This window comes from Sprattus sprattus (assembly GCF_963457725.1).
Source record: "Sprattus sprattus genome assembly, chromosome: 2".
Classification (NCBI taxonomy): domain Eukaryota; kingdom Metazoa; phylum Chordata; class Actinopteri; order Clupeiformes; family Clupeidae; genus Sprattus; species Sprattus sprattus.
The window spans coordinates 28,062,877-28,086,233 of NC_137921.1; the positions used below are offsets into that span (position 1 = coordinate 28,062,877).

At 46.2% G+C, this 23,357-nt stretch overlaps 1 protein-coding gene across 3 annotated transcripts in view; it reads right to left on the bottom strand.

Moving 5' to 3' along the window:
• Window positions 1-23,357, bottom strand: part of lpp (LIM domain containing preferred translocation partner in lipoma) — a 213,253-nt gene that overhangs the window by 69,373 nt on the left and 120,523 nt on the right. For all 3 annotated transcript variants that reach the window (XM_080857883.1, XM_080857882.1, XM_080857881.1), the window contains one exon: window positions 5,576-6,205. In XM_080857883.1, the coding sequence (XP_080714009.1) occupies window positions 5,576-6,205 (630 nt within the window). The remainder of the gene's footprint in view (window positions 1-5,575; window positions 6,206-23,357) is intronic.

Here is a 23,357-nt window from a genome sequence, read left to right on the forward strand (position 1 = left end):
TCTGGGAGTTGACCAACTGCATCTTGATGTGTTATCATTTCAATGATGTGTATATACTGTTGAAGAGTAACAGTGGGCCTCATAAACTCATGGAAGTAGCAGCAAGTTGCCAACTGACTAAAATCCTTACACATGTGCGCACCTCAGACATAAAGTTGGCCTGGCGGAACGCACATTCCCACGTTCATTTCACTCATCTGACCGATAGCATGAAAAAGGGCATATGCAACGTTATTGAGCCTATGAAGCCTAATGAAACAAGCGCAATGGGTAGCCGAACTGCCAATCCAAAAAAAAAAAAGAGCATTTAAGGGTTGAACTCTATGATATAAGCACTGGACTATTTACCTCCGGGATGTTACCGCTGAGCTATTGACCTCCAGTCTCGTTCGCTATGAATGAACCTTTTACCTCCAGCTCCCACCAGCATGGGCCGTGGGTGACCTTGGCTTTTGGCTAATCTTAGTGGAGCATGCCAGGCTGTTTATTTACTACATCTTAGTGGAGCATGCCAGGCTGTTTATTTACTACAGATAGAACTGCACTCTAGGAATCATTCACGTGTGCATGTGTGTGCTTGTGTGTGTCTGTGCGTGCGTGCGTGCGTGCGTGCGTGCGTGCGTGCGTGCGTGAGTGCGTGCGTGCGTGCGTGCGTGCATGCGTGCGTGCGTATGTGTGTGCGTATGTGTGTGCGTATGTGTGTGTGCGTGTGCATGCGTGTGATACTGGAGGCAGTTGGATGGGCTGAAATGTATTTAAAAAGGGACAGTCCTCGCACCACTCCTGGCATGCACATGTCAGTAGTTTTTTAAAGGCCACTGGTCAGTCCTGATTGGTCAGCCGAGGGCATACCAGCACCAGTCTCTCCACACATCCTCAAGACATGTGCTTCTTGCTTCGCCGTCTTTTTATTTTCAGCAAATCTACAAAGCATCAGCCAATTCACACAGTCATGTCCAAATTCTCTCTCTCTCTCTCTCTCTCTCTCTCTCTCTCTCTCTCTCTCTCTCTCTCTCTCTCTCTCTTTCTCTCTCTCTCACTCGCTCGCTCGGTCACTCACTTACTCACTCACTCACTCACTCGCTCGCTCGATCACTCAGTCACTCACTCACTCGCTCACTTGCTTGCTAGCTCGCTCGGTCACTCACTCAGTCGAACAAAAAGGGCAGGTCGTGGGGGAATCGTGGACTCGGTCATGGAACCGGGGGCATTCTAGGTCACGGTAACCCCCCATGATGGTTACACAGAGGGTTAAACATGGAGGGCAGCTATTTCAGCCAGGTTCTGACGGCGACCTGATCAAACGCTGCAGAGGTCAAAGGGGAAGACTGGGTGCGAGACAAACACGAGAAAGGGAGAGATGCAGTAGTGTGCAGAGACATACAAACACGAAAGCGACAGGCAAACGTTTGACAACTGAAACCGTCACTGACCTAACTTTAGGCGCCTGCAGGGGTGGAGCGGTTCAAAATAATCCTACCCCCTGTCAAATGTCACTCAAGCTCAGTAATAACAGGAGTCATCATCCAGCTTAGCCATCCCCCAATTTACAGTGAGAGAGACAGACAGGGAGGGACTCACAGAAATTGTTAAATTAACTAGCAGCCATGTTTTTTTTTCTCCCCCTTTCATTTGAAAAAGACATCAAACACTGGCTGGCGGATTGGAGTAATTAAGTGTCCTTAAGCTGCGGCGATGTGAAAAGCCCTCTCACACACCTTCCACTTCACATCAGAGCAAGCCAATCAGAGCAAGGCGCCAGGGGGCGCCAGCCAATGAGAGGGTACGCCAATCAGCGCATCTGGTCACAAGTGTCGATTATAGACTTCTAATGACACTGACCTTCGATGAATACTCCTTATTCACACCCAGTGATCTCGGTAATTAGATACAGAAACACCCGACGGCCGGATAACCCCCCCCCCCCCCCCCGTGGTGCAGCTTTCCACCATCTTGTCAAAAACGTGATGTGCATTGAATGGTGAGAAATACGCATAAATACAGATGCTGACCAATCTGGCAATTGCCCAGTGTTTTCGTTTTGTTTATTTATTTTTTAAATTATATGCACCAGATTGGGAAGCCACAGCCTACTTTCACTAAGCTGATTTTGCACCGCCGGACTAAGGTTAACACAATGTCATACCATCGGGCGTGAACAGATTGATGCCGATAAAAAGGGGTGAACCTGACAGACTTCACTTTTACACTAATCTGGCTTTTATATTGTGTTTCTCTTCTGTGCTGGGATTAGGGCCCGGAAAGCAAAGCGATATGGATGGAAAATAAACAGCAAAGGAGATTACCACTAAAAGGCAACTAATCACCTTAAAGATCACCGGGGTCGGGACATTAGGGGTAAATATGCATGAAAGGGCCAAAGTGCTCTGCATATATTAGCAATATGGACTAATACGGGGTATTAACAATGAACCACACAAATAAAGACATGTGTGTCATATGGGATCGTACGGGTTTAGTAAAACCAGGGAAAGAACAGGAAATCCGGATGTGAGAGAATCATGCTGTGTTGTTCGACAGAAATATGAGGAATTTCTGAGAGAGCCAGCGATTTCCCATCTGAGCGAAGGTTCGGGATTAAAGTGCTTTTTAGAACCTTGAAAATAGCCCAGCTGTAAGTCACTAATACAATGCATAGCACCGAGATGTTTGTTCTCCCTGGACTGAAGTGTGTATACCCCCCCCCCCCCCCCCCCCCAGCACGATTGTTGTAAGCTTCGAGAATGACTCAACCAGTTGAATGCTTTCAGCTTGACTTGTTTGCACTACCGTGTACACAGCTCTGGAGGGGAGGCCATGTGCTACACAGCTGCAGTGCTATGTGCTATCCTGGTGGTCCAATGGCAGCGGCGGGTGGTGGGAGTGAGGAGGACCCCAGGCACCCAACTGCGCAACCAAGGAGGATACGACCCCGGAGGATACGACCCCGGTGGATACGACCCCGGTGGATACGACCCCGGTGGACGCTAACAGTACCGTTTCTGAACTGGCTCTGGTCGGACCCGGATTAGGCCCAAGGTCAGCGGCCCTCTGAGCGGTCTCTGTGACATCACAGGAGCAGGTGCGATTCGTCTCTCTGAGCGAGACAGCGTCATACTAATCAGCCACGCACCGTGATCTCATTACAGGCCCGCGCTCCGGTGGGAAAGCCATGAGGGATTCACCGGATGAATGCCAGATCAGTGTAAGAGGCCGGAGCTAGCTGGGTAAACACCGCTCTAGACATGAAAAGTCAAGCTTCAGATCGGGACTTCCACCTTTTTAACAAATAAATACTGTAGCCAGGCATTTTAAATCCCAATGATGTATCGGGCCATGTGCCAGAACTGAGTCCTTGGTGCCTTTTTTGGTAACCCTCTCTGTGTTTACAAACTATTTCATCTGGTTTGACTATCTCTTCAAGTGAGCAAAGAGAATCTAAAAAAGGAATTCTTAAAAATAGACACATATCATGCTGTATTTAATTCGAACAAAAAGAAAAATTTGCTTTTATCTTACAAATCAAAGGAAATCACACAGATCCACTAAACGGCACCTTTTGTTTTCCTAATGCACCATACTGAGACCAGAGCAGTCATTGCAAGCAAAACGTACTTTTTTGTTTTCGAACAATATTAATTAGTTTCTTACACATAAAGATGCATGCTGCAACACAGAGCTTAATTTCGTGTTTAGTAAAACATAGTCCTTGATGAGCTATTCCCCGAGGCTGTGGCAGCCCTCTTTGTATTTTTTTTTTTTGAATAAAATCCTTGAATTAAGGCGTACTCAGGGGCCTGCTTCTTTCCAGAGATTGAAACCAACAGAATGTGTTGAGACTGCAATGGCTGCTTCTGTAGCATGATCTGTGGTGATGACGTCCTCCAATACCTCTATAAGGTCTCGAGAAAATAAATAGATAAATAAATAAATAACTAAATAAGCACACATAACCTCCCAGTCTCACACTGGCTAAAAATACCAACTCTTTAATCTCTGTTCTCTTTTCAATAAACCACACAGCCATACATGCTGATTTAATTACCTTCAAATGTAGGACCTATACGTATTTGAAGGCTGAAAACATGTTGTTCTGTACACAGTGTGTTTCTTAGTAACCTTGATAGAATTGAGCCACAGCATTCAAAAAGGGATAACGTGACTGACGCAGACTAGAGATACCATAGACAGGCAAAACTGTCAAGGAAGAATACATTACATCACTGGTATATAAAGGATAATGTAATGTAACTCGATATTTTATATCCTGGGGGTAATTATAAAGATCAAATATTCTTGGAAAGATTATAGGGGATAACTGCTTTATCAAAAGCCTCGAGGTAGCAAGTGTTCCTTTTGTGGAATTCTTGACGTCAGAAGTAGTGACCTAGAAGTTCTGCTAAAGGCAAAGACAATGATATGATAGCGGGGAGAGAAAAAACTTCCGCCGATTCCTCTTCCAGTCAATGTCAACACCTTGTGTATTTATCCCTTCTGAGCATTCTTCTCATCATCCCTGACACTTTGGATGTCGATCACTGGGCATCCCTAAGGCCTTGTCTTTACGTGGGCTCCACTCTATTGACTCAAACGATTCCCAGGCACTGGCGTTTCTACTCTGAACCTGAAAAATGTCAAGTATGCTCACATCCTTGTATACAAAAGAAACTGTGCAAGACACGGTGTGCGAGACACTATTACTGCTGGACTGCACAAACACAGCCACGAAGAGCGATTCACAAACTGTTTTCCATCTTAATAAATACATATTTTGTGTTGTTAAGAAACTGAACACAGTAAACAATGTTAACAAGTCTCAGTTGAGGTGACCTTAGACGCTGAAACTACATGCTACACGCTGAACTGCAGGCACCAACAGTACTACTCTAAGTAAGGCAACCATCCACTGGATTGTTTGAGCTGAATCTGACTTTTCTGGGTAAAAAAAAGATACCGTAGATAGGACAGGGTAAAGCTGAGCATGGCGAAGATAAACACTGTCTTTTGTTAGACAAATGAAATCAGATGGTGTAAACCCCTGTAGGAAAGGCCTGTTAAAAAATTCATAAAGGTTAAAATAACTGTTTATTCAGAACATTTCAACGAAGGACGGTAAGAAGCTCCCTGTTGCATTGCCATCTGAAGCAATTAAAATGTAAACAAACACACACACACCGCATACGAACTTGCTTGCTCAAACACACACTCCCACACACACAGACGCACACACACATATACACACAGTGCCTGCCAGAAACATACAAAAACACATACATTCGTAGACACACACACAGACACACACAGACAGACACACACACACACACACACACACACACACACACACACACACACACACACACACACTTTCAAAGCATTTCCATGCATTTTTCATAATGCCTGGGCAAAGACAGCAATGTGCCGAGATGCACCTGCATTATGGTGTGTTTTTCAAAAACACGTGGAAGCATCAGATGCCTGTTTGGTAATGGCTTTCCATAGCAACCCAAAAGAAAAAGGCTAATGTGCTTTCCCCAGTGTGTGTGTGTGCGCCCCAGGACCCCACCCCCCATCTTACCTTCTGTGGCACAGGGGGCCCCGTGTTGTAGGGCACCAAGCCTGGCGGAGCCTCCGAGATGTAGGTCTTCTTCGGGGTGGGGGGCTGGTAGCTGGCCTGTCCCTGCGGAGCTCCCAGGTGGCCGGGCTCGCCCCTCCAAGTGTTCTGCCCCCCTCCGTAGCCGTAGTCAGCATAACCAGGCTGCAGCGGCACCACCGGTGTGAAGCCGGGTTGCGGAGGCCCATAGGCAAAGTCAGGCCCCCGGGGCTGCGCCGGCATGTACTGCACCGGGGCGGGCCCTCTGGCCTGCTGCTGCTGCGCCGGCATCTGCCCGTACTGCTGCTGGGGCGGGGGGTGCTGCGGCCCTGGCTGTGCCGCCCTCACCTGCACGTTGAAGGTGGGCTGGCTGGGGATGGAGGCGGTGGTGTACGAGGCCGGGACAGGCTGCGGGGCGGCCGCAGGGCTCTGGAACAGGGGCTTGGCCACGGGGCTGGCGGAGGCTGGGGGGCCAGTAGAGGGCGCCGGCGAGCCCTGGGGTTTAGGGGTGGACTTCTTGGTGGCGGTCAGAGGCGGCTGCGTGGGGATGACCATGCGCTTGTAGCCGGTGACCGGAGCAGTGGAAGTGGGGCTGGTGATGGCAGGGCTGGAGTTCTGGAAGAAATGAAAAACAGGAGTTGACATGTGTGCAGCAGTCACCTCAAGCTCACTGATGGTCTACTAGGGGCCGTTAGTTTGAAACCATCCTCTGCATGGAACTTAATGTGACCAACAGCCAACCAGCTTGAAGAGAAAAGGGGGCTTTCAGATTTTCATGTAAATTATCCAACTACTTGCTTTTAATGATCGGTTTTCTATTCCACCCGAAAGCACACATTCATGGTTTGTGGTCATTTTCTAATGTTGCCCTTATGTGTCTACACACTCATGTGATTGAGACTGGTGACAGCCAATGAGAGTGGAACTGATGGATTCCAACAGTGATGCCATTTTAAGGTGGAGCATTCCTCAGCTTCTGGGTGCAAGCTGTCCAAGGATAAGACTATCCTGGTGGATATACTGTTTACAGTTAACCCTTATCCTGTGATGGAGTGCCATGATGCACGAGACAAAAGTTTACTGTCCTGGGAAACAGATTCAGTCAGGCTTTCATGAGAAGCGTTCATGATCAGAGGATTAAAGATAGCTGTCATGTCGAATTCCTGTTTCTAGGTATCACTTTTGATTCTGAATTCTGAATAAATGTAATCGCTATCATAAAGTAACCATCCCACAGATACCCATTTAATTGTCTTGTCTCTGATACTGCTTTGTGAAGGCGGTGGAACCAACACCGAGACTGCTTAGACTACGACTGGGGAGGGGGGGGGAGGCATCCTTGCGTCGGTAGGATTTATTCAGGCAGTGGCTTACATAGCAAGTAATTATCCTGCATGCCTCTTCAATATCGATTTGCAGGGGTTAGCTAGCCGGCGCGGAGTCCTCTGCTTCGCAGGACCATGTCCAGCCATAAAGCAGGGCTAATAAAGCGTGGAGGAGGGAATAAATTGTTTTGGTGGAGAGAGCCGTGATGGCAGTGTTGGCAACGGCAGAGACACTTGTGCTGACGCTAGCTGTCCGTGCGGGAGAGGCCGCTAAATCAGGGAGATTTGTTGCGCGAGGCCGCTTTGAGAGCTGCTGGTCAGATATGAACTCCGTGGCTCTCCGCTCCGCCTGGTGTACGAGGCACCACGTATAAAGCGATTCCACGTCCTTCAGTGTGCTTTAGCCGGCCTTGTGCGCTAATCACAAGACCACCCTCAAACATTCTGCACAAACAAATGCGCTTGGCTACAGTTGTCATGGAAATAACAATTAGAACTGGCATCTAGGTTCCAGCGATGTTAGCAGGAGTCAGAAGAATTACGTGCTGTTTTCAACCTCGCTCTCTTTATCTCTGGTCCAACAGACTGTGGCATGGAATGGATCGAGACACAAAATGGTGGATATAATTTTAGCATAACTGCCTTAACAACCAGACAAAGTCTGTGGTGACCTACAAAAGTGACTGTTATTAACCTAGGTTGCTCTTTTTAGGTTAGTGCCTTAAGCCATCAAATAAAAGAGAAAGATAAAAAATTGAATCAATTACTGCCGATACATCCAGACAAGAGTTATGTGCTCTAGTCATAGGATCTTTCTTATGTGTGCAACTCTGAATCATCAGATATAACTTATAGACACTCTGCACATGACAAACTGCGTTCTACATACATTAACTCCACTGAACCATCCTAGGGCTTCACAGACTAATCAAATCTCATATAGAAATAAGACAATGAAAACACACCCCAGAAATATTTCACGCTTGAACTATAATTTCTGTCCAAGTGATTAGTACTGATGTTTATGTCTGTCTACTTATGCGCCCCAAAAAAATGGAGCTCTTGCCCTTCGGGAAGAGAAATTACTCAATTTAAATGTTTCATGGTTTTTAAAATACTCAAGATTATTAATTTATCTATAAAGGCCTTAAAACCTAACATTTACTTAGCAGAGTTCTGGAAATGCAAATAGGGCCCTCAAAATAATTACGTTGTCATGGTGAATTTTACAGCGGTAAGATTAGGAGGGAGAAAATCATCCATTAATAGGTGATGAAACCCCCAGCAGGATAAGATCAGAAAAAGTGTCATACGCTTGAAATTTCCCTTACCCCTGCTAGCCAAATCATCTCATACAGATATGCTGGGAACAGATAGTCTCCAACCAGAGTGCAGAACAACACAGGCAGCAGCCATGGTCTATCTCCAAGTGTCAATGCAGGGAGTTCTGGCAAACCAGACGAAAACTGAAACTTCTCCCCACTGCTACTGGGAAAAGCCTCTTGGAGGGAGATCATGCCGACAGGCTCTGGCTCACTCTTCTTCAACCCATCTGAGATTTACATGCCGTTGATGCAGGGTTGTGTTAAACGGTGGCCAAATCACCATGCCAGTTTCACCGTCCTGCAGATTGTTCCAGTGCGGCCACCAATGACGTCCGGCCCATTAAATTATAGACGTGGTTTATTCACAGTAAGTGCATATGCCCCTGGTGGAGTGCATCTGATTATAGACGTGGTTCATTCACAGTAAGTGTATATCCCCCTGGAGGACTACATATGGAACCCATAAGAAGTCATCACGTGGTGAGTCACAGTTGTGGGAAGATGGGGACGCCATGATCGACCTGACAGCGAGTCGTGGGGTGCTCTGGGGCCATCGCTCTTGGAAAGACGATCTGACGACAAGATGAGATGAGAGGTTTGGACCATTCCAGGCACGGCACTCTTGGAGTTCCACCTGAGAATGTCTGTGATGTGTCCAAACGTGAAAGATCTGGAACAACAAACATCTGGTCTGGTTGAACATTAATCCTGAACATCATTATATTGAGTTGATGCTTGCTCTGTGCTTTTTTTTTTTTTCTGAAGAGTGCTTGCTGTGGGCTCAAAGATGCATGGAGGGATATTGGAAAACATCGGCAGGGGTCGTCATGCCAAGTGTGTGTATGTGTGTGTATGTATGTCAGTGCTGGGATGCTTTCTGGCGGTTTTCGATGGCCCTTGAAAGCAGAAGGTTTGCGTGTTTTCCAGCAACCTACGAGCCGAAAAACACAAATCACTGCTTCTTTGCTCCGAGAAAAAAAAGGAGAGCAAGTGAGGGAGAAAAAGAAAGAGAGAGAAAAAGAGAGATAGAGGGGGAAAAAAGTCCTGATCTGCCCGTAGCCTACAGACATTCTCTCAAACATGTTACTTTTCATCACATCATTCGTTAGATGCGTTTTACTCCCCTGAGGCTATGAGTTGGAGGGATGCGACAAAAATTATTTATATAACCGAGAGGGCAAACACACACACACACACACACACACACACACACACACACACACACACACAGCTCCCTTTTTCCAGGAGAACCAAAAGCAAAATAAAACAAGAAAAGAAAAAGAGCACAAACAGGAAGTCTTCCATATCAAATGATAAACAAAGCCATCTCGGCAGACTGCCCTTTTGAAGCAGATCCATTTACATCTGGCCAAGGGGAGGGAAAACATCCATGGCTGTGCTTGACCTCACGCCAGGGCAGCACCAGAGAGAGCAGCGAGATTCTTCCAGTGAGTGGCTGTGTGTGTGTGTGTGTGTGTGTGTGAACTCAGCCGTGGGGGAGTAGGAGATGCTAACAAGGCAGCCCTGCAGAGATCACACACACACACACACACACACACACACACACACACACACACACACACACACACACACACACACACACACACACACACAGGTAGCCCACTCCATGCCTCTGTTCTGAACATTATACAGTGTCGTGTTGGTAAACTTGGCCAAAGAGATTCATGCAGTCAGTCCCAGTAGAGGAGGCAGATGGCAGTTAGTGGCAGATGCCCCAGAGACGGATCTGTTGAGCTCTGGGGACCTCGTTGGAAACATAGGCCTTCCGCATTTATGAAAGAGATACACATAGGCATGCATCTAGCGCACACACACACACACACACACACACACACACACACACACACACACACACAATAAACACATACACACACACATATACACATGCACACACACACAATAAACACACACACATACACACACACATATACACATGCACACACACAATAAACACACACACACACACACATGCATGCATGCACACACATCCTTCAAAAAGAAGTTCTGTAAAACTTGATTTTGCATTGACTTTTCCAAACAACTTGAGTGTGAAATTTCATCGAGATTCCCTTAGAAAGGCTTTTTGACACATTAGAATAGATTAGGAGCGACCGTGCACAGCTCGGGGGCTCGCTTAAATCTGTTAACTTTGCATTTCAAACCACAACGGGAAAGAAGGCGTAAATATACTCTCTTTTTTTATTTCACAACTTTGCCCCCGCCTGCAAGCATGAGAAAATCCCATCCGCTGCGCAGCTACGAATATAACTTTTTTAGTTTTTTAGTATTTTTCCTGTCTCTAACAAAAATGCCAAGATGCCATTTTTGACCCCGCTGTGCTGCTTCGCTTGCCAGAGCCAGGGGTCAGACTGGGCTGGCCGGACCGGGCCGCGGTGGGGTGTAGACTGGGCAGCGGTGGGGTTGTGGACTGGGCAGCGGTGGGGTGAGGACCGGGGGCTAAGAAACCGTCCAGCAAAGAGAGCTCCACCTGGCGTGTGACAGCCCTCGTAGTGTTACTTTGCGTTAGCCTGGACCCGCGTCAGGTGAAAATGGGCAAGTCAATGAAACACGAATCTCTCACTTGTGAGTGTAGCTTTCCTTCACTTGAGTATATATCTCCCTCTGTGTCTCCCCTCACTTATGTGCATTTCTAGCTCTCCTGCTCTCTCGCTCTCTCTCTCTCTCTCTCTCACCCATGTGTGTCTGTGTCTGTAACACTTCCTTGCTTGCACAATAAATTGCAATCAAGCACTAAACTAACATGACTATCTCCTTTCATATTCACAGCAAAAAAAATTTAAAACACCCACCCACTCTCCACTGCCGACACACTAGTGGGTATCAGGCGTACTCACTTTAAAAATAGTTCCTGATAACACACATTAAACATGATTAAAGATGTCTCCCCCTGAAACCGTGGCGGGACCTCCAGCTGTTCTCAACCATCGCCAATTTGCAGATAAAGGACATTAAATTTGGTGCACGGAAATCAGTGCTCTGGGTATCTTGTGAAGATCTGCTCCTCTCTCCTCCCTCCTTTTCACTGTAAGTGGACGAGTACGAACAGCAAGAGATTAAGTTGGAATGCTTGTCAAAAGAAGAGGGTTAAAGAGACATTACAATTCTAAATGTAATGCTCTCTGGAGTTTACGACCCCTTATGTTGGGCTATACCATCTCAACTCAACTCAAAATACTTTACTAAAATGTCCTCCTCAAAGATAAAAACGAATCTTTTGCAATCAAAAGATGGAGTGAAAAGGTTTATCTTAGTGGCAATGAGAACGGTGAAAATGAACCAAAATTCAGGGTTGGCATTGAGGACACTTTGAAGCGCTTCACAACTGAGAGGAGATCTGAATCTGTCACTGTTTCCATTCTCAGAATAATAAAAAAGACCTTTGAATCAGATAAGAAGAGTCTAGGTATTACAGGGAGGCTATAATTGTGACTGAAAGACATATGGCTATAATCATGACATTGTCCATCAAAGGCATTCTTCCTCAGAAGGACTTTTATAAAGACGACACAGCCAAGGGTTTGTTTAGCCCCTCCACAGTGAAGCTCTATGAAGAGCGCTTTCATGTGTTTTTTTTAATTTCGTTTTATCTATGATTTCAGACAGTTTCACAGATAACAAAGAACGGTAGCCACAGACAGGAGAGTCTCCTCTTTGTGCCTGACAGCTTGCAAGCACAGCAGAAAGATATTAACCGTGTCAGGTAACACTTTTGTCTTGTGCTGAACTTAACCTTGCTTTTAACTAAAATTTAAGCCCCACTTCACATTTAGTGCCCATATGTGCTACATGACCCTGACCCTAACCCTGACTGACATGTACTTGCCTCGCATGGGTCTATATTGTGACAAGATTTACTGGGAGTTAGAGTTAGGATTAGGTTGAGAGTTGATGTCAGTAATATGCAATAATATGGACTGGTGTGATATGTGCTATTACTGGCTCGCTTAAGTACAAAGAGCTCCATGTAAAGTGGGACTGAAATGTCTCATGGTTGATGTATGACATGAACATGAATCTTTAATCTGAGAACAATGTCCCGCTCTAATTTCCATCAGTGCTGAACATCTCAAACATGAAGCTGCCCGTCAACCAGTAGACAAGGCAGCCAGAAAACTCCATCCCAAATTTACATCCTCAACCTCATTTTAGACCCCTCCCTTCCTAAAAATCCTGACTCACTCACACTCTAATTTTGCATGTAAGCCCAATACAACTGCCCCCACCCCCCCTCACCAAACGAGGTCACATCATGTTTAAAAATGTCCCTATCTAATGTCAATGTCATCAGGCACGGCCTCAGCCAATCGGCGCTCTCTGACTGGGCCCAAACGGGGTGGGGTAGGGTGCGTAATGCGCGGTGACAGCGCTTTGACGGTAAGCTTTTTAGCGTTGTTGCTGGGAGGGCAAACTCTGTGATGCAAACAGGCAGGTTCCGATGGCAGTCACAGCATCCCGGCTCAAACCAAATTTGTCATTGGTTCGCCCTGTTAATAAAAGACACAGGGGTGATACTATGCAGTTTATTAGACTAACGAGCGTTGACGGGACACATGGAGCGCCTCCGGGCACACTCCTCTCTCCACAGTTGGCTGCCCCTGTCAAAACTCTGAACCTGCTGCCAGATTGACCTTAAGGTCACCACGCACCCCTGGCGCTCTGGAAGCATGCTTCTCCAACATCCCTCTCTCCCTCCCTGTCTCTCTCTTTCTCTCTAACTCACTCTCTCTTCCTCTCTCCCTCTCTCAATTCCCTTTGCTCTCTCCCTCCCTGTCTCTCTCTCTCTCTAACTCACTCTCTTCCTTTCTCCCTCTCCCAATCCCCTTCCCTCTCTTTCTCTCTTCCTCCATCCCTCCCCCCTACCATCTCTCTCTATGCCTCTCCTCTTCTCATCTTTTTTTCTTTGCCTGTATTACTCCTTCCCTCCCACCCATCCTCTCTCTCAGTGGCCTCCTCACTGATGGAGAGAGGGGAGAGCGGTGCAAGCAAAACAAACACAGATAAAGAGTTAAACACTGCAGCCTGCGGTGATTAACAAGCTGGGGATGTCAGCTGCCCCTACAGATTCAATACATAAACACACACACACACACACACACACACACACACACACACACACACACACACACATACACACACACACACACACACACACACACACACACACACAGACACAGACACACACACACACAGACACAGACCGACTAAATGCAATAATACAAGCGCTATAAAATTAAGCATCCAAACCGATGACCTTTGAGGCTGACAGCTCAACAGCACTGGGCTGTGTAGGGGCATTAACCTTTGCTAGCCTTCATTTCCCCAGCAGCACTAACATGGGCAAATCCAAATCCAACAAACAAGATATTTTGAACACTTGTACTGCACTTACTTACTTACTTAAATGATGAATCATTTTCAGGAACATCAAACGACCTCCTCTCGACATTATACTTTTACAAACAAACACTTTGACACTACAGAGTGCAGCAGTTCATCAATAACACTGTCCGGCTGCATTGATCCGTCCTGACCTGCTGGTTAAATGCTGTACGAGTTGAGGCATGGTCTGTATACCGTTCTATTTTCCCCAGTGCGCTCCCTTGAGAGGAACCGATCCCCTTCATTTCCATTCATTTCCCTTCAGATGCACTTTAAGAACCTGCCTCGTGAAGCTGTCTCTGCATTTCATTCACTTTCGCCTTACTGCTCCTGCTGTCTAATGAGTTACTAATATTATTATAAATGCCCTCGCCCACACTATCTGAAGTATGTGTGTGTGTGTGTGTGTGTGTGTGTGTGTGTCTGTGTGTGAGTGGGAGGGAGGGGGGGCATTACTCTCAGAGGTGCAGCGGAGAATCAAACGCAGGAGGTGCTAGGAGGAGGTGTGCGGAGAAGGAGGTGCGCCGAGGAGAGCTGGCAACCGCCTGCTTTATGTCAGAGTGCGCAGGAAGTCATCCATCACCCGACTCATTTGGTCCCGTCGCTGAGCGATGGGGTCGAGCCGCGCGGCGCGGCGGGGAGAGGACTTAATCAAATCATCTTAATAAATATTTATCCAACGCCAAGCCTGTTTACGGCGTGAACTTATACAGCCAGATTATGTTTCTCTCCTTGCAACCTGGCTTTCAATGACTCTTGTGAAAAAAAAGCAACACCTCCGCCCTGGTGAATGCATAAGATAAGGGAAATGAGGTGAAGAACAGGCTGGGAGGACGGGGGAATGAGCTTTATGGGGGAGGCTTTGGGTCTTGACAAGCAAAGGAAATTGGTTTTGTGTACGCACATGTGAGAATACTTTAGGAAAGGTCTGAACAGAACATGTGGAAATGTGGTGTCAGAGGGCGCAGGTGACAAGGAGCTGAGGTTTTAACCATAACACTCTTCTCTAAGAAACAGCCCCCATCTGGGGCTACAGAACTAGCCAATCACATCTAACTACAGTCTACATGTACAACTCCAACTCTTAAATATTTATACAAAAAGAACAAGGCCTCTCTGATCAAGATAAACATGACCTGCGGCTAACCTGCTATAGCCCCTCTGAGGGAGGAATGTATTTAAGGAACGCTAGACGTCATGTTTCCTCTGTCGGGTGGCAACAGTTGGACTACATACAATGACACAAGAAAGAATCAGTGCCAGCTATCTTGCAGCATCTTCCTTACATCCATTCTACCAAGCCAAAAATTGAAAGACGACCGGGGAACTACCGAAACGAGTCTGAGGATATCACCTAGCTACTTTTAGCTCTGTGTCCATAATGGCTGCTCACATGTCCTAGCAAATTAAAAGACCCGTCGGGTTTATGTGAGGGAGACAGGTCAGGTTAGGGCCCTTTATTGAACTGAGAGCCCAGGCCGGGGTCAAGCTGTCAGCTCTTTGGGGTTGGTTAAACACTAAGCTCAGGAAAATAAGGTTCAGGATGGTAAACAAAGGCCAAAAAGCATAGCAGGAATAGTAAGATGGGTCTGAATTTTAGTTTGGGTCTATGCAATCTGATGTCAATAAATTGAGTTCTCCTATAGAAACATATGAAATATGACCCCCCAACAATTAAAGTGTTTTAATATATATTTTGGCTTATATATATATTATAGGAAATTAAATTCTAGGATTTTTTCTTTTAATATAGAAATTAAAAGAATATGCAAAAAATATGAAGTATTTATTTAAGCAATCTTTGAGTGATGTGACTGATTTGATGTATGTGTAAATAACAGTCCTTGATTTTTCAGCAAACAGCAGATACTGTACTCTTCCCCTGTCTAGTGTAACTTACTGTTCTACAAAGATGAATGCCGTTGCTGACTCCGAAAAGCCAATTCAATCAGAGGAAATTTCCCATGGTCTGGCTCTGAAAGGATTCCTTAATTACAAGTCAAAGTGAAAGCACAAATTAGAAGACTCATTCTTTTGAAGGAAAAAAAAGGAGAAACGTTTGCCGCTTTTGTTTGACAGTGATTTGGATTGAGCTCCAGTAAATTACTCGTGTGGGAGTGGCAGTGGGCATTCAGTGGGGGTTGGGTTGTGCCCGTCGCATTACGGCATGGCAGGCAGGCCTGGCGTTTCACCCTGGCACACAGACAGTTCAAAGTTCAAACACCTCAGCTTTGCACACCTGCCTGCTTTCACACCTGATGACACCTGATCAACTCATCTCCGGTGGCACACGCGCGCACACACACACACACACACACAGGGGTGTGCTGGTATTGGATTCTGCCCAAGACGTGTTGTGTGATCTTCCTCACCTCTGTCTCCTGCTGTTCCATTATTGAACACATCTATCAGGGAGACGGACACAGGCACCTGAGAGGCTGTTGTACACGCCCACCCCACCCCCCGCCCCCTCTCCTCCTCCTCCACTACTCAAGGTTTTGTCTCGCTGTCAAGTACCTATGCAAACATCCTCTCAGGTTGTGACAAATGCTGGCTCACACAGCCACCATCCAAACAAGCTCTTGCTATTTCTACACGCACGTGTCAGGTAACATAAAATCTCATTGCCATCACACAACCCTAACCTTTGCCTCCTCACAGTACAGGGAATCAGCTACACCACAAGTCTAAACTCTGGCACCATTCATCAAGCAGTCCTACAGATATAAACACTTCTAGGCATACCTCACAACAAACAGCATGTGATTTGTGATTGAGGCCGAGTTGGTGTAAATAATAAAATGACGTGCCTGGCATGGACCATAAGCGATAGGCCTGCAGGTGGCAGGGGACAGGGGCATCAGAGCGGGCTGGGCAAACTGAGATGCCATGCAGATGCCATGCACTGGGCTGACTGAGATGCCAGGCAGTCACGCAACTCTGTGCTCATGTGCTTCGCAAGGTCAGAACGCCAGTGTGACCACAGCCAGGCCCGCGCAAGGAGCTGCTGGCAAGAACGTCGGTGATCCATCAACCAGCAAACACACACAAACACACACACACACACACACACACACACACACACACACACACACACACAGAGGTATGCACACACACACAGACATACACACACAAACAAACAAACATTCACACACTCACATACGTCCATATAAAATCACATACCCACTCACTAACAGACTTTGTAAGACACACATTCACAGACAAAGACACATTTTAACACAAACACACACACACACACACACACACACCTCATCCGTGGCGGTTGTCTCCTTGTGCTGACCAGACTGCTGTGGCGTAAGCACTGCCACACAGAGTGCCAGAGTGCTGTGCTGTGACAGTGTGTGCCACACTTGCTGGGCGGCCCCTGGAGACGTGCGTGCGTGCAATGTAAGAGGAGCGCGCCGCGGAGGACACAGCGCGTGGGGAGGCTTCCCAGCGGGGATGAGGTGGGATGATACAGCCAGAACCACTGTGTGCAGTCCAGTGACACCATGTAGCCTACACAACAGCCACGCTCACGACACTCACACTTCGGAGCTAATATGACGGAACAAAGACACCGTCTGCCCGCCCTGCAGTCCTTTCTCCCTAGAGACAGTAGCAAATAGAACACTGCTACACATTGAAATATAAATCAAGACAGGGCACAATCCGGTGTGTGTGTGTGTTTGTGGATATCAATTTGTTTGAAGTTCTCTATTACACTAAACATTCCAATTTAAACAAATCCCCCCTGCATATTCTCATCAATATTTCATTGAGAGGAATACTGAAGAACATGTTGGTTAATATGCCTCTTTACACCACGATGAGTTTCTGCGCAGGAGAAGTGATTAAACCATCACTTATTTTTGCACTTAATTGTAAACAATATAGTATTATAAAGAAATAACATTTTCAAATAACAGTTTGATTATATTGATAATGTTTGAGGATAAATAATGACCTTTAATAAAGATAATAAATTAACTAAATAAATATGGTTAAATAAAGATTCATAGCTAGGAAATACAAGTGGCTGATTGGTGAGTAAAAAGAAAGACACCAGTGGATTATTTAAGTTGTACTTGGATTTAGAAGAGCAGCCACAGAGTCCAGATGGAGGAGGGAAGCGCGTTTGAGTCGATCAATTATGAGAAACATGTTTTGCCACTCGCTGCGGGAGAAAAGATTGGTGGTGAGACGTAATTGTTCATTTAAAACAGATCCCGGGCCCTCCGTAAAAACAAGCGGCAGACGAGGAGTCTTGCGGGGTGATGAATTCGAGGAGACTGCCGCGAAGCAGCCAGCTGAAAACTACACGCCAGAGGACAAACCGAATCCACTTCCGAACAATCACAATGTACGCTTCACGTAGCCAAACACACACACACACACACACACACACACACACACCCAAACCCATTTTTGTCTCTATCTGGGCCACTGTTCCTCTCGTCTTCCTCTCTCCTGTACTGAGACGAGTGCGGCTTGATGGCCTTCTGAATGTCATTGCAGCGCCATTAAGGGCTGCGGAGAGCAGAGCGGCCCCGCCGTGAGTAAACACAAGCCACAGCACTGCTGCCGTGACAACCGCTGATGACCTCAGTGGCACGTTGAGTCAAGAGCCCCGGGTGTAAACAGGCACCAGCGTCGCTTGAGGGCTCGGGGTGTTGCTGAACAATAAACAAGTGGCCTTCTGCCGACTTTTGAATCCCTTCAAAGAGGCACTTCCTCAATCATGAGATGATGCGGTCGCCACTTGCGGTGCCCTGTTGCGGCTCCCGGTGAAGCGCATAACGAGTCAGAGATGATTCGACAGTGCGGGGGAAAACACAGCAAATTTGCACCATTTCGGGAGGAGAAGCCATCAATATTTCATGCAGAATAGTGCATGTTGCCATCTCCCACTGCTCACATCAAACAGACTCAACTAGAAAAGCTTTTTAAATTCAAAATTTACATTTACATTTTTTTAAGGTCTCACTCTCTGGCGCGGAGTGGGAAAGGGTGAAAAATCCCAATGTAAAACGCTGAAAGGTCACTGGTAGCACTGGGGGTGATTTTCTAAATCTTCTGTGCCTGGGGATGGCTGTCCCTCCATGGGGTTTCACCAAAGGCATTCAGTCAAATCCGGAGGGTATCATTTTACTTGAACCCTACATCGTAAGTCGAACATAGCCAGAACTTTTCATGTCAGATTTCTTTGCCTTTGATAACCAAGCTGTGCCTGTCTCTAAGTTTGAGCTTTTAGGTAGGCCCAATATGGCTATTCTTGGTGGAATGAAAGCAGATAAATTCATAAATTCAATTCAATTCAATTAAATGGTAATATTAATGAAAATACAAGCTATATTCATGTATATTCATGGCTTTTCCGTGTCATTACTGAAAAAAGTGCATCTACCATGACCATTAGATGATTGATTACAAATTACCTAAAATGTTTAGCGTTAATAAATAAGAGGACTACTGACTCCATCAGTGCATAACATCACTCATATATTCATTATATAAGATTGAGATGCCTTCATGCGCCAGTGTTCCGATTTTGACTGTCAATCTGCTGTTGCAGTCCCTGACATGCTCTGGTTAAGGTCTTCCAAAATCAATAGGCTATAAAAATACTGCCGGCACAGCAAGCCACCGAATTGACCCTGAACACAAAGAGATATTTCACCAACACAAAAAGCAAACTGGAGCAGGGTAGCCGCATTAGCCTGGGGCGTCTCTGATTGCTTTTGAAGCCCCCAAAAAGGCACCATTTGGTGACTTTTTAAATATTTGTATGTGTGTGTGTGTGTGCACTCATGCATGTGTGTGCATGTATGCTTTGGAATTTCCAGAGAGCAAGGAACACAAGGATTATTTCCTCAAATGATAGGGGGCTGAAGATAGATTATATAAAACTAAATCTCAGACAGTCATAAGTGATGATTTGGTCCAATATCACACTTCTATCTACACAAACAGGACTTGCAAAGAGCATATCACAAAAAGGTACCCAATAGAATGAATGAAGCGGGGGGGGGCGGCACACATTCACCAAGCACTGAAGTGCCCTCTGGCTTCAAAAGTGGTCTGTTAACAGCGTCTGAAAAGCACTGGGCACAAAGCTGACGACCGATGATTCACAACACTCTCCGCACAGCACAAAGCAGCTTTTCCTCCCAATTGATTTCAGCCCCCTCATGGGCCCCAGATACAGGCCCTGAAGTTGCAGGATATCAAAACAAAAGCATTCTTCAAACGTGGTGGCTTGCAAATTCACATAACATACACACAGATACATAAAAAAAAAAAAATACCACATTACAGACATGTTGCACAATAGATGCAGTGGTAACAAAGAGAGTCGCCCTGGACTGCATAACCCCTTAAAGGGGACTCTCAAACACTGAGCCTGCCAGACAACTGCGGAGCTGGTTAGCGTGGTCCAGTGAGCAAGTAGAAGAAATGAAAAAAAAAAAAAAAGCACTCGACTTAACAAGTCTATCTCATAATAGATGGCTTAGCCCCTCAGACTTCGCTGTGTTTAGCCGTTCCTAACTCTAAGTGAGCTGCAAGGTTTTGAAAGTTGGGACGTGCCTAGTACTTAGTGTCAATAGCGCGAGGGACGAGGGAAACCACTTATTAGAGAACCTAACTCATCTCTCTTGACGCTTTGTGTTCAGCCCTTGTGTCCCAATACAACGGCCTCCTTTGTCTTACGACGTTCTCTCCCTTATTAGGGCGGCAAACGTTGTCACTGCATTTTCTGCATCAGTACGTTGCCGTCGACTCAATTGAATTTAGAGGTCTCGGGAGGGGGGTCAGGGGGGGCACCTCTATAGATCCAGAGTTTCAAACTTCTGAACAGTCGTTAACTCTCATGTCCAGCAAACACACATTCTTTCGTCTGGATCGGGCTTTTGTGAGTTGATTACACTAAAAGGCTGCTTACATACTGCACAGGGCACAGGGAAAAGCAGGCCACTGGCAAATGAATACACACCCACAAATAAAGGGTTTTCAAGGTCACAGAATTGGTCCTGAAGAAATGTTCTGTGTTATGTACAAATAGATTATATTAACACACACACACACACACACACACACACACACACACATATAGTTCATATAGTACAGTCATTTGCATGTATCTTTATAATGCACATTCATTTATATATGAATGATTACAGAATCAGTCCTACTTCCATATTACTGAGTCACTCTGCTAAGTGCGATACTAATATACCCACTCAGCAGAAAAGCCATGCTGTAAAATCCCAAGCTGAGAAGAAGCTAGGTGGCTGCCCCCGTGGGCCGATGAGTAAGGGTAAGAGTAAGGGCATTAAGGCGCTTCATGGCTGCTAACGCCACCACGAGAAGAGGGTCGCCGCGTAATGAGAGGTCACGGCCGAGGACTTGCCTTTACCCCTGGCGCTGGTGTGGGCCTCTGCGTCGGAGCTTGACGAGCACTGTGTGTGTGTGTGTGTGTGTGTGTGTGTGTGTGTGTGTGTGTGTGTGTGTGTGTGTGTGTGTGTGTGTGTGTGTGTGTGTGTGTGTGTGTGTGTGTGTGTGTGTGTGTGTGTGTGTGTGTGTGTGTGTGTGTGTGTGTGTGAGAGGCACTGGTGTGGGCCCCTGTGCTGGAGCTTGACGAGGAGTGTGTTTTGACACTCATCTGGGCCTGCTTGTTAACTCTCCCAAAACCGATGTGATGCGCTCGGACAGCCGGGCGCTGCACATTAGTCGCGGCAGGGGCCGGGGTTAGGCGGGCGATTTCTAACGAGCGAGGGTAGGCAAGCGCAGCGGCATTAACTGGGGTGGCTGAGCCGTCTCTCTTTTAACGTCCTCAGAGAGCTCAAACGCAGTGACATGGAGCTCTGCAGGCTGGCAGCCCAGTCAAAATATTGAAGTCTTATCTCGGCACGGTCTCACTTAAAACACACACACAATGGGGCTCCCAAATCATCCGTTGCTCTTACTGTGAGTGATTACTCTGAATTGGACGCGGCTGGGAGTCTCGACAAGTCTCGCTGAGTCTCGCATTTGACTTCGTCGCCACGTCGTGATGAGGAGTTAATGTCGACAGTCAACAAACAGTCAGACATGACAATCACCCCGACGAGGCATGGAGGATCCTGGCATGTAATCACAGAGAGATCAATTAAGGCCTGCATTTCTCCATCTGATGACTGACAGCCTGGCTGACAACACTGCACTTGACTGAGGAGCTGCCTTCATTGTCTTGCTCACAAATCACTCGGTGTAATGGCGTCTCTGTTGTCTCAGTCAGGCTTTAGACAAACAGATGTGACACTGAATACACACTTCAGATGTGACACTGAATACACACTGACGCTTGTAAGCCAAACTCAATCAACGGTAACACACATAAAAACATGTATACTCAAATAACCTTAAGTAAATGTATACATACTTTTTTCTATATGATATATTATTTGTGTACATAGACATTATGTAAAGATTTAATATGTGTAATAATATTTCATTTCCATGTCATTCAGTTTAAAAAAATTATAATTTAAATGAATAATATTTTATTCCTTAAAATGTTTTAAGATATATTCATATAATGAACTGAATATTTGCACAATCTAAAAAGAGACTTCAAGCAAAACAGAGCGGCAGGGAAAAATCCTTCCTAAAAAATACAGGGATACATTCGACCAGCAAACTTTCAGGGAGGGCGAGGACAAAAAAAAAAAAACACTCACACGTACAAGCAGACACAGACACAGACACAGACACACTTGACTCAATTTTACAAAAATGTGATATAATTTTGCCACACAGAGCCGACCAGAAATGTGGTAATCTGTGTCAGCTCACAGAATAGTCTCTCACATGGATTCAGGGGGGAGGAGGCAAATGGGACTTATATAATGATCACATTTCATTACCTCCTGTTATGCCAAAGAGGATACCAACTAAAGCAAACAAAATTGTTTTGATGTCTCTGAACTGATGTGGGGCCGCAGCGGCAGCAGTACAGTAAGAGGGAGAGAGTGAGGGAGGGAGAGAGAGAGAGAGAAAGAGAAAGGGAAAGGGAAAGAGAGAGTCATGCCGCGCCGATGCAACTTTTGAAAGGCTGAAGCACAAAACAAACTCCGCTCCAGTCTCATGTGGGAGACCCGGAGAAGCAGGGGGAGATAAATGTAAAAATAAATAAAAATAAAAATAAAAACTCCAAAAAACCCACGTTGGGTTCCTTCTCTGAGGTGGGGGTGCTCACCTAGGGAAAAGCCCCTAGAGTCTCGGTCTTCCGATAGCGGCGGTAGAGGCGAGCAGCGAGTGGCCTATCGATTGTGGAGGGCAGGCTGGGTAATTGAGTGTGCCCAGAGAGCTGTAAATTGAGGCCGCTCGTTACTCTTTGTTTATATGAGCAGAAGATTACAGCAGGAGCAGCTGGCCCAGGAATGGCGCTGATGAAACACACACACACACACACACACACACACACACACACACACACACACACAATCCCTGCTTCCCTACAGAACATCATGCAGCCACACACACACACACACACACACACACACACACACACACACACACACACACAAGCCCTGCTTCCCTACAGAACATCATGCAGCCACACACACACACACACCACACAAACACGCCCTGCTTCCCTACAGAACATCATGCAGCCAAAAAAACGAAAGAAAGAAAGATTGCTGGAGCAGCTGG